The 10,880-nt window shown below is 39.4% G+C and overlaps 1 protein-coding gene across 1 annotated transcript in view; it reads left to right on the top strand.

Annotated features, from left to right (window-relative positions):
• CPED1 (cadherin like and PC-esterase domain containing 1) overlaps positions 1 to 10,880 on the top strand; it is a 281,356-nt gene that overhangs the window by 61,795 nt on the left and 208,681 nt on the right. The window contains exon 3 of the mRNA XM_006756835.2: positions 7,495 to 7,601. Within this exon, the coding sequence (XP_006756898.1) occupies positions 7,495 to 7,601 (107 nt within the window). The remainder of the gene's footprint in view (positions 1 to 7,494; positions 7,602 to 10,880) is intronic.

Below are 10,880 nucleotides of genomic sequence, written 5' to 3'. Positions count from 1 at the left end.
GATGTTTCTCTCTCTCTCTCTCTCTCTCTCTCTCTCTCTCTCTCTCTCTCTCTCTCTCATTTTCTCTCTCTTCCTTCCTTTCTGAAATCACTAAAAATATATTTTTAAAAATCTTAATAAAAGAGAGAGGGTATAGAGATGGCATGTTGGAATGTGCAATAGCCTTATGTGATATTATATTATATATGATTTAAAAAGTAAACATCTTTAGTATTTCACACTGAAAGAAAACAAATTTTAGGAAAGCAGCCTAATTGTATCCTTATCTATATTAATAAAAGGGTAATATGCTAATTAGACCAGATAGACTGGACGTCGTCTGTCTTCTGGATGTCCTTCCTGACAAAGCCGGGACCTGGGTGGCACTGCCTGGGGTTCCAGGTGCCTGCGGCCCGCCTGGGCAAAGCTGGCCCAGGTCCCGGGTGCCTGCAGCTGGCTGGAGGAGGGAAGCCTGGGTCCCAGGTGCAGGGGTCGAGGCAGAGGTGGTTAGTGGCGATCAGGCAGGCTGGCAGAGGCGGTTAGGGGAGATCAGGCAGGCAGGCAGAGTGGATGGGGGTGATCAGGCAGGCAGGCATGTGAACAGTTAGGAGCCAGCGGTCCTGGATTGGGAGAGGGTGCAGGCCAGGCTGAGGGACCCGCCCCCCGTGCACGAATTCCATGCACCAGGCCTCTAGTGGAGTATAAAATCTAATACCCTGAATAAGTAAATGAGGCTTGGGTTTTGTAGCTATGCATCTTAGAAGCTCATGGACAGATTTATATTTTGAGTCATACTTTATAAATCTTTTCTGCTTCAATCTAATGTATGTGTTCACAGAAAACTTTCCAATAAGTAAAGCACTTGGAATTGGCTGTTTGTTTTTATAATTATTTCAATGCAATGAATAGTTAACTTTGATTTTTTATATTTACTTCTCCTTCTTCATTCTAAGAACCAAAATATATCTTTATGTCCTTTCTTAAAAAACATTAACATTTTTTCTTCTTTCAATTTTAGTTTTTATAAAAGTATTTCAATATACTGGCTTTTGATTTTTAATTGTTGACCTGTTACATTTATTTATGCATTTAACAAATATGTAGCAAGTCTATCTTACATTCCAGCCCCTATTGTAGGTTCTGAGAACACAGACATGAACAAAACAGACAGCCCTGCCCGCATAGAGCTCACATTCGAGTGGGGAGAGACAGACAATACACAAATAGACAAATATGTAATCTGTCAGATGATGATAAGGGCTATGAAGACAAATAAAGCAGAAATAGGCTTAATATTCAGAGATTTTTATATAGTGTGCCAGAAAATTGCAGTTGTCATTCCTGGGGAATAAATAGCATTTATATGAATGCTGCGGTCTGAGAACTCTCTGCTCTCTCTGCTGTTCTCTGGGCTGAATTACTGATAGGCAGACCTTATCAATGAGGGAGTCATTTGAGGGCCAGGAAATGGTTGTTTATTTTACATGGCAGCCTGCCTGTGAGACTGGAAATACTCTAAAGGAAGCCTCACTCCTTTGGGCAGACGCTTGATGAAAACTAAGAACAAAGACCTTTAAAAACTGTTCTTCCTTTTAACACTAAGATGTTCGCTGGTTTCCGAGCAACCTTAGAGAGGATAAACGCAACAACCAGTGTGATTTCGTATCGGAGTGAATACATCTGGGCCCTGACAACTCCTGAAATTGTCTGTGGCGCCCTCACTGCTTCCAGAGCCAGCGCCGTGGAGTGATAGTGAGTGGTGCTCTGAGCCATTTGGTTTCACTGTTTATGGAGACACGCCTGTAAGTGTTTCTCATGTTTTTGTAATTTTGAGATGGAGAAGGGAACATCCACATCCTGTTTTCCTAGAACAATGTCCCATGACCTCTCTATTCAAAGGCTTGACTCAGCCTGGAGGGCTAGTCCTGCTCTGGTTTCTTTGGGAAAGAAATCGTTTTATTTTATTTTTTGAAAAAAATCATTTTAACCATCAAAGAATCTAAGCAACTTTTAGAGATTTCTTTTCAACAGTAGACGAAGGCCAAATTAATATTTATAGATTCTGAGCACACATGCAGATGGATTACTACACTTTTACATATGAAAATTCTACTTTAATTTCCAGTAGTATTGCTAATAACATTTTGGGGTGTGCTGCTGCTGGGTGAGGGTCTAGGAATACCTGAATTATCCCTGTTTTAGGCATTTTTTTCCTCCAAGGTCCCAAAGGAAAATAGATGCACTGGACAGTAGTTGGAAAAATACCAAAGCTAAATAATTTCTTTTTGTCTCAGTTTCTTCTCTTAAAAAGTATCTATTCTATATAATAAAAGGCTAATATGCAAATCAACTGAACAGCAGAATGATCAGTCACTATGACGTGCACTGACCACTCAGTGGCAGAAGCTCAATGCAGGTGCTGCCCCCTGGTGGTCAGCGCACTCCCAAAGGGGGAGCTCTGCCCAGGCAGAAGCCCTGAGCCAGGCTCAAGCTGGTGAGTGCAGTGGTGGTGGCAGGAGCCTCTCTGCCTCCGCGGCAGCGCTAAGGATGTCCGACTGACCGCTTAGGCTCAGAATGATCAGTCACTATGACGTGCACTGACCACTCAGTGGCAGAAGCTCAATGCAGGTGCTGCCCCCTGGTGGTCAGCGCACTCCCAAAGGGGGAGCTCTGCCCAGGCAGAAGCCCTGAGCCAGGCTCAAGCTGGTGAGTGCAGTGGTGGTGGCAGGAGCCTCTCTGCCTCCGCGGCAGCGTTAAGGATGTCCGACTGACCGCTTAGGCTCACTCTGTAGGTCAGTTGGACATCCCCCGAGGGCTCCTGGACTGCGAGAGGGCGCAGGTCTGGCTGAGGGACCACCCCCCTTGAGTGCATGAATTTCATGCACCAGGCCTCTAGTACATATATAAATGCCTAATATGCAAAGTGTCTCCTCGGGAGTTCGACCAGGAGACTGGGAGTTCAATTGCTCTCTATGATGTGCGCTGACCACCAGGGGGCAGCGCGGAATGAAGGAAGATCCCAGCCAGCAGCTGGCACCTGGAGAAGGATTGGCCCTGATCACCGGCCAGCCCTAGGGACCCTACTTGTGCATGAATTTCGTGCACAGGGCTCCTAGTGTGTAATAATTGTTTCTATCCCACAAAGTTATGTTATTGGAAGTTCTGTATAAGTTAACATATAAGGCCTCAAAAGCTAAGTTTCTCTGTTGCCTCTTTGTTTATCGAAGGGATAATGATTTAATGGTCTCAAACATGGCCTCTAGAGCTAGACATCATGTATTAAAATTCTCTTCCCACCACTAACTACATGGCTAACCTTGGACCAGTTATTTAACCTTTCTGGTCCACTTTACCTGTTTTCCCCCAAATCCAAATCTGACTCCTCAGCTCTTACACTCTAATGTCAATCTTCTGGGTGCAGAAGAAACACACCAAGCAAGATGAACACCAAGAATGTTTGTCCCAATGCCTAGAAAGAGCCTGTCCTAGGCCATTTATAACTGCGGCAACAGCTCTGAGACAGGCCAAATGTGGAAAAGAGTCCAAAGAGAGAGTGTGAGTGAGAAAAGATGAGAGCCAGCCAGCTTGAAGTGGGACCTGAGCCACATTAGCAATCCAACCTGAGAAGAGACTAAATGAAAAAGAAGATCAAGGGCAACTTTTGCCTTTTCCAGGCTCCTGAGAGAAAGAACAACTCTAAGAAGTCACACTTCAGTCCTTTCTAACTGTAACGGAGCCAATAACATGTCTTCAGAGCTGAGGTAACCTTACTCAACTTTGCGGGAGAGCGTGGCCAAATCTGGAAATCAAAGGGTGTAGTCACATATGCTTTTAAGACCAACTGACCAAATATCAATGAGCCTAAAGTCAGCTCATCAAAATCACTTTACACAATGAACAGTGCCATTCATTGAAATCTGAAACACAGATCATCCACTTGCTGAATGAGCAGTTGATGGACACTGACACACCAGTCTTTTACCCCAGGGTTGGCCCTGTTTTCTGCTCCTGGAGGCGGAGCCCACGCAGCATGGGAGCAGGCAGGGCCAGTAGGTAAACTGGAGAATGTGTGCGGAGCTGTACTTAGCTCCAGCTACTGGCTGCCATGCAGGCATGGGCCAGGTGCTGCCCAGTTTTCAAATGAGGGCTGAACTGGATTTTGATGTGAACTGTGCTGACATTTGCTTTTTGTCAAATGCTTAAAATTGTACAACAAAACAAACACTGTGCAGGCCACATGCACCCCACATGTGGGCTTGACTCTTCCCGGGTGCCTGCAGTCTCGCTGTGAAACACTGGGCATGTGCGTCCCCAGTCTCATGCTTTCGGCTACGTGAGCATGACCCGAAGCTCACAGTATCCAGTAATCTGTAATTTTGCCGAGGCACAAATTGTATCCCAAATGCTCCATGCTTGACTTCTGCGTGTGGTTTACTTAGCTAGTGAATGTGCTTTGTTTTCTGCCCAGTTTCTACAAGTCAGCGTGACTTTTGATTTTTTTTAAAGTCACCTTTGAATGCAGAATAACACTCATGCAATAAATAAGCTTCTACTCTAAAAAGGGCCTGTGGAAGTCAGCAGAGGTAGTTGATTTCTAACGTTGGAGAAAGAACTGAAAAGAAAGTGAAAAGGATCTATTAAATATTTAATTGGAAAATAGTTTGAGGTAGAACTTAATGAGTGTAGCAATGGGAATTTTGAATGGAAACAATCATTATTTTTCAGATCATGGTAGCAAGAATTAGGTAAGAAGTATAAAGAGATGACTTGAAAACTTCAGTTTTACTTTATTCCTTTTTACAGTAAAATTTATATGCTATAGTGTATTTTTAAAATATTCATCTTGAATTTTAAATATTAATTAAATATTTTTGAGAGATGATGGGTAACTCTTATGAGCCTCAAAAACTATGTGATGCTTTAGAAGTTATTCTAAATTCTTTTTAATGTTTAGATCCTTCAAGTAGATTGCTGAAGGCAGTTGCTGCTCTTTCTTTTTCTTTTTGCTAGTTACTTTCATATTTCTAGTACAATGTTCTGTTCATAGGAGGTTCTTGATATATTGAATGCGTTGAATTATTTAAAGGTGTCTTCCATTTTTAAACATTTATGGCTTAATATTTTTTTTCTATCAAATTGAGAAATGGTGCGTGTGCCTTGGGTAGTGAAAGGGGAATATAAAAAATGTACTCTGTTTTTAACACCCAAACAATAGAGTCCATAATTTGAAAGTCTTTCTTTGCATATTCATATCTTCTTAAAATATTTAGTTGAGTATATTAAGACAGGACATTTATTCTAGGTTTATAATGTTTCTTGGGCTAGAAATAATATTGAATGAAACAGTCTTTATGTTTTTCCTTTTGAATCCACATCAAAGGTTTTGGTTGGAAATGCCAGATGGCCTGGCCAGTGTGGTTCAGTGGTTGAGCGTCCAGGTCAGGGTACATGCCTGGGTCTTGGGTTTGATCCCAGTAGAGGGCATGCAGGAGGCAGCCAATCAGTGATTCTCATTATTGATGCCTCTATCTCTCTCCCTCTCCTTTCCTCTCTGAAATCAATAAAGATTTTTTAAATGCCAGATGCACATTTAAAGTATTGGAATCATTGGCGTATTCGGATTGGGCTAATGGAATATGCTTGTAGTTTCTTTAAAATGAGGGTGAGTGGAACAGGGTAGACCCTTTAAGCCTAAGGCCTGATAGCAATTACATGGAGAGATTTCACCCATCCCCCAATTGTAGCACCATTTCTCCTTGACCTTTGAACTCTTGTGTATCTTTCAGTGTCTTGGGATACTACAGCAAACAGAGAATTTCTAGGACAATAGCTCATATGTTAACTTGATCTCAACTGCCTGGATCAACTTTTCTTAGACAGGGAGGTTTCTCTTCTAGAAACAGAACAATTACAGAGGAACCAATAGTCCAGACAGCACAGGGCTGCTCAACTTGTGAAAGACTTGATTAGTGAAGAGTGAGTGACATTTCATTCCTACTTGTCACAGCTCACACTTCCTTATTAATCTTTTTTTTTTTTTCTATAAAGCCCTTCTTTGAAAGTATAAGGCTCTCAAGTGAGACATTTTTTCTGGGAATTAAAAACATATATTTTTATTTATTTATTAAAATATTTTTTATAGAGAGAAGAAGAAGAAGAGAGAGAAATATCGATGTGAGAGAGAAACATCAATTGGCTGCTTCCTGCTCCCCCCCTCCCCCAAACTGGGGATCAGGCCTGCAACCTGGACATGTGCCCTGACCAGGAATTGAACTGGCAACCTTTCAGTGCACAGGACAGTGCTCAACCAACTGAGTCCCACTGGCCAGGGCCTTCTGGGAAATTATTAAAAGATAAGATTTGGAGACATTGGTTATCTTCCTTTTAGAGACCACTAACACCTATTGTGGGGAATGACTTGTGAGGTCTGGCATATGTAGTTACTCAAAGGAACATTATGGAACATTATGAACATTATGTCATGAGTGGTCAACAAAAAATCATGTGTACAGAAATTGCTTAATTTTTTAAACTGGATTTCTACCCAAAATAGGGAAGTTTCCCTAATAATATCAATTCTTTTATACATAACTTTTTCTGGTTATTTTTGGTTTACCCATTTGTGTACTCTCTCTGAAGAAATGTGTTTACTACCCTATCATGGGCTAGTTATTCATTCATTAATTTGGCAAATATTTTTAAAGCATCAATTTTATGTAAGGCATATTGATAAAAATTTATATAAATAAATCAAAGAGAATAAGTGAAATATATGCAAATGTTAATCTTTTTGTCAAATGTTTACTTTTAAATGTTTAAACATTATGCAAAACTGTATTCTTCTGAGATTATTTTGGTAAGTTACTAAGATTTATTGACAAAGGACTTTGTCCTTGGTGAAATAAATGAAATATCATTTGCTTTGGTCCATGTTTTACTCTGTATTTTAATCTAACTCTGTGCTGTCTATAACTAAACTACAAATTTCTTTTGGACAAAACCTGTGTCTTAAATTTTCCATTGAATTTTATTTTCTGCCTACTACAATATTTTCTCTGTAAGAAATCTTATGAAAGTATATTTGATGTTTAAGACCTATGAAAAGTAATAGTGTTACTGAAGCCCAAAACTAAATATCTAGTGTTTTGACTGATCATTATTTGATTTTGCAACTATCTCCTATCTTAAAATAACTTTATAGTCTTCTTTCCTCCCAATTTCCAAATGAGGCTTTGTAAATTTATTATATTTTAATTTTAGTTCTTTTTTAAGAAATGTTTTGATATTGCTTCAGAAAATTGAATTTTCCTAGGGTACAATACTAAATATAAAAATGTTAGGTCTGCTAAATTAGAAAAGTTGAACTTTAGTCATTTTGAATATTGACTTTTAAATATAATCAGACTCGTTGTTGCCTGTGTTTTAGGACCAAAATAATTATATTCTTTAATCTAAAGAAGTAAATGCTGCCTTTAAAAAATCTGATCATTTTTTTTCAATGCTTTTTGCTATTAGGTGATTTGGGCTCTTGGGATCTGCTCATTTGCCTGTCTTCTAGGAAAGCTGCTGGAAATCCCTGCATATCCAAGGAAGATATGTGCCAGTTAAGTTTACATCAAAAGGTAAATATTTTTTCACTCATGCACAGATTATATTAGTCCTATAGATATTAGCACCAGCATCTCTTGTTCATTAATGTTCAAAAAAGTTTCACCATTAGATCCATTACATGTTTGTTGGAGAGAGTTCCAATGGTTATGCCTTATACACTTTACCATAAAAGGTTCACCATTTTTGTTTGATAGAATCCCCCTCAATGCCAGCAACTACCTGGCAGGACCCAAAACTTGATTGAGGAGTCTGTAGCCTCTGGGTTGTTGCTTACCCTGGCCACATGTTTATCCAAAGTAGTCAAGTCTTTATTCTCTAGATCACTGTTTTAACTTTTTCAAAGTTAAAGTGGTATCCTAAATTATAATAAAATTTATACAGTTTATTATTAACTTTTAAAATTGACATTCAATCTCTACTGCTTACTTTGTGTGAATTTTTGTAAATGCTTTTAGAAAAGTTAACGAACATTTATCAAATTCCCAATAATGTGTTGGTCACTGTGCTGGAAATATGCTCTATTTTGGTACCTATAATAAGTCTCTGGGAAAAAAAAGTGTCAAAACTAATAGCTGTTTTCAGTAGTAAAATAGTATTGTAGTAGTAATCCTGATCACTTGATATTTCTAAAACTGACAGTCTTGATAACTCTGACTCTTGATTCCCTTGGCCTTTGGACTGAGCACACTGTTTTGGTTCTTCTTATATACTAGAGGCCCAGTGCACGATATTCATGCACTGGAGAGGGGAGGTCCCTCAGCCCAGCCTATGCCCTTTCGCAGTCTGGGAGCTTTCAGCGGATGTCTGACTGACAGACATCTTTAGGCCATCAGTTGGACATCCTTAGGCTGCCTAGGGGGCAGCTGAGGTTCCCGCCACCCTTGCTGAGCTGGCCAGCTGTCAGCTGGCTTCTGGCTGAGTGGCGCTCCCCCTGTGGGAGTGCACTGACCACCAGGGGGCAGCTCTTGCATTGAGTGTCTGCCCCCTGCTGGTCATTGCCTGCTGTTTAGTCGAGTTGCATATTACCCTTTTATTGAATAGGATTTTGGGCTATTTCTTCTCTTTTTCTTTTTTATAGCTACCTTTCCTCTGCCCATTCTTAAATGCCTGTGTTCCCTAACACCACCCCCAAAGTTTTAACTGCCATTTGTAGTTGGAGATTCCCAAATCTACATCTAAAATTCAAAGCACTGTACCAGGCTTTGGGCTTGCATGTACGTCTCCAGGTCTGATTATCATCTCCACTCTGTGTCCCACAGACAACTCAAACTCAACATGGAGAAAACCAACTCATTGTTTTCCCCAGTAAATTTACTCTATTCTTGCATTTACAAGCTTTGCAGAACTTCTGTTCTGATGGTCATAAGCATGATCAAGTTCTCTATCATTTCCTGAGATAGAAATATGGCCTTCACCTCTGAGCCCTTCCTCTTCTTTGTCATCTGCATTCCATCAATCACCAATACATTGAAACCTAAATATTTCTTAAACATTTTACTGCTCAATATTTCTCAAATATATCACTGCTTACTACCTTTACCCTAGCCAAGCAATCATCATATTTTACCAAGACTATTGCTGAATCCTCCTCACTGATTTTCTGAAGCAAATATTTTGCCCCTGACATTTATCCTGCCCACCATTGCCACAGTGAAAAACATATCGCACCTCCCAGCAGGAGACAAATGCCGTATTCAAAAGGATATAACTGAAGGGAAATTAATGAAGGAGCTATTTATAGTGATTTTGGCAGAACAAGAGAAACAAAAAAGATTAGAGACAGGAAGAAACCAGCAACATCATAACATTTCCCCCAGCTCTGGTCTGAGGAAGGGTATGAAGAAGGAATGGTGTAGCAGAACCTAATGAGAGCTGGAACCAAGAAAGAGAGGTCAGTGAGGGGGCTATAAGAGAGGAGCTATAAACATGGGGAAAGTTAGCTATTGACAAATCATAGTCCTGCAAAGAGGAAGCTTGGAAGATAAGTGTCCAAACTGTCTCCACTCCCACCCTCCAACTTCTTGCCAAGGCTTCCCATTGGTGCCAGACACCATTCAAAGTGCTTCCATATTTATTTATGTCCGTTGTTTACATTTTAGGAGACTAAGCACAGAGAGGTTAAGAAAGTCACAGATCATAAATGGAGCAAAGAGGATTCAAATTCAGACAGTCTGACTGCAAATTCTGTTTTCTTCACCATATCACTACAGAACCTTTCTAAAAAGGTGTTTAGCCACTGCACTTACAGCATATGCCAATGAATATACTTAAAGAATACAAAAATTATAAATGATATATGTTATACAACTGTCACTTGGGAACATAAATAATTTGAAGCTTCATGAGCCATAATTTATTTATGTAAACATAAATATTAAAACTTACCAAAAAATTCAAGAGGGAGGAGGACTTCCTAGCTCTCTGTATGAGATCAGCATTATCCTAATTTTGAAACCATATAAAGACACTACAAAGAGAGGAAATTATGGGCCAGTTTTCCTGATGAACAGAGTTGCTAAAATCCTCAACAAAATATTAGCAAATCGGATCTAGCAATGTACTGGAAAGATCAGACACCATGACCAAGTGGTATTTGTTTCAGGGCTACAAGGCTGGTATAATATTTGCAAATCAATAAATGTGATACATAACATAAACAAGATTAAAGATAAAAATCACATGATCAGATCAATAGGTGCAGAAAAAGCATTCAACAAAATCTAGCAACCATTTTTTATAAAAACTCTTGGCAAAGTGGGATTAGAGAGATCATACCTCAACATAATAAAGTCATATAAGAAAAACCTGCAGCTAACATCATACTCAATGGGCAAAACTAAAAGCAGGTACAAGACTGGAATGTTCACTTTCACCACTTTTATTCAACATAGTACTAGAAGTCCTAGCTACAAGGATCAGACAAGAAGAAAAAAAAGGCATCCACATTGGAAAGGAGAAAGTAAAACTGTTATTAGTTGCAGATGACATGATATTGTACAGAGAAAATCCTAAAGATTCCACCGAAAAACTAATAGATTTAAAAAATGAATTAGGCAAGCAGCAGGATACAAAATCAACATCCAGAAATCAATGGCATTTTTATTCACCAAGAATGAACTCCCAGAGAGAAAAACCAAACCAAACCAAACCAAACAACAACAACAAAAACAATCCTTTTTGCCATTGCAACAACAAAAAAATATAATCCTTGTAATAAACTTAATCAAGGAAGTAAAAGACCTGTACTCAGAAAACTACAGGACATTGAAAAAAAAAACTAAGGGAGATAC

This window comes from Myotis davidii, unplaced genomic scaffold, assembly GCF_000327345.1.
Source record: "Myotis davidii unplaced genomic scaffold, ASM32734v1 scaffold654, whole genome shotgun sequence".
NCBI lineage: Eukaryota > Metazoa > Chordata > Mammalia > Chiroptera > Vespertilionidae > Myotis > Myotis davidii.
The sequence above is the reverse complement of the archived record's forward strand: the minus strand, read 5'-3'. Positions and strand labels throughout refer to the sequence as shown.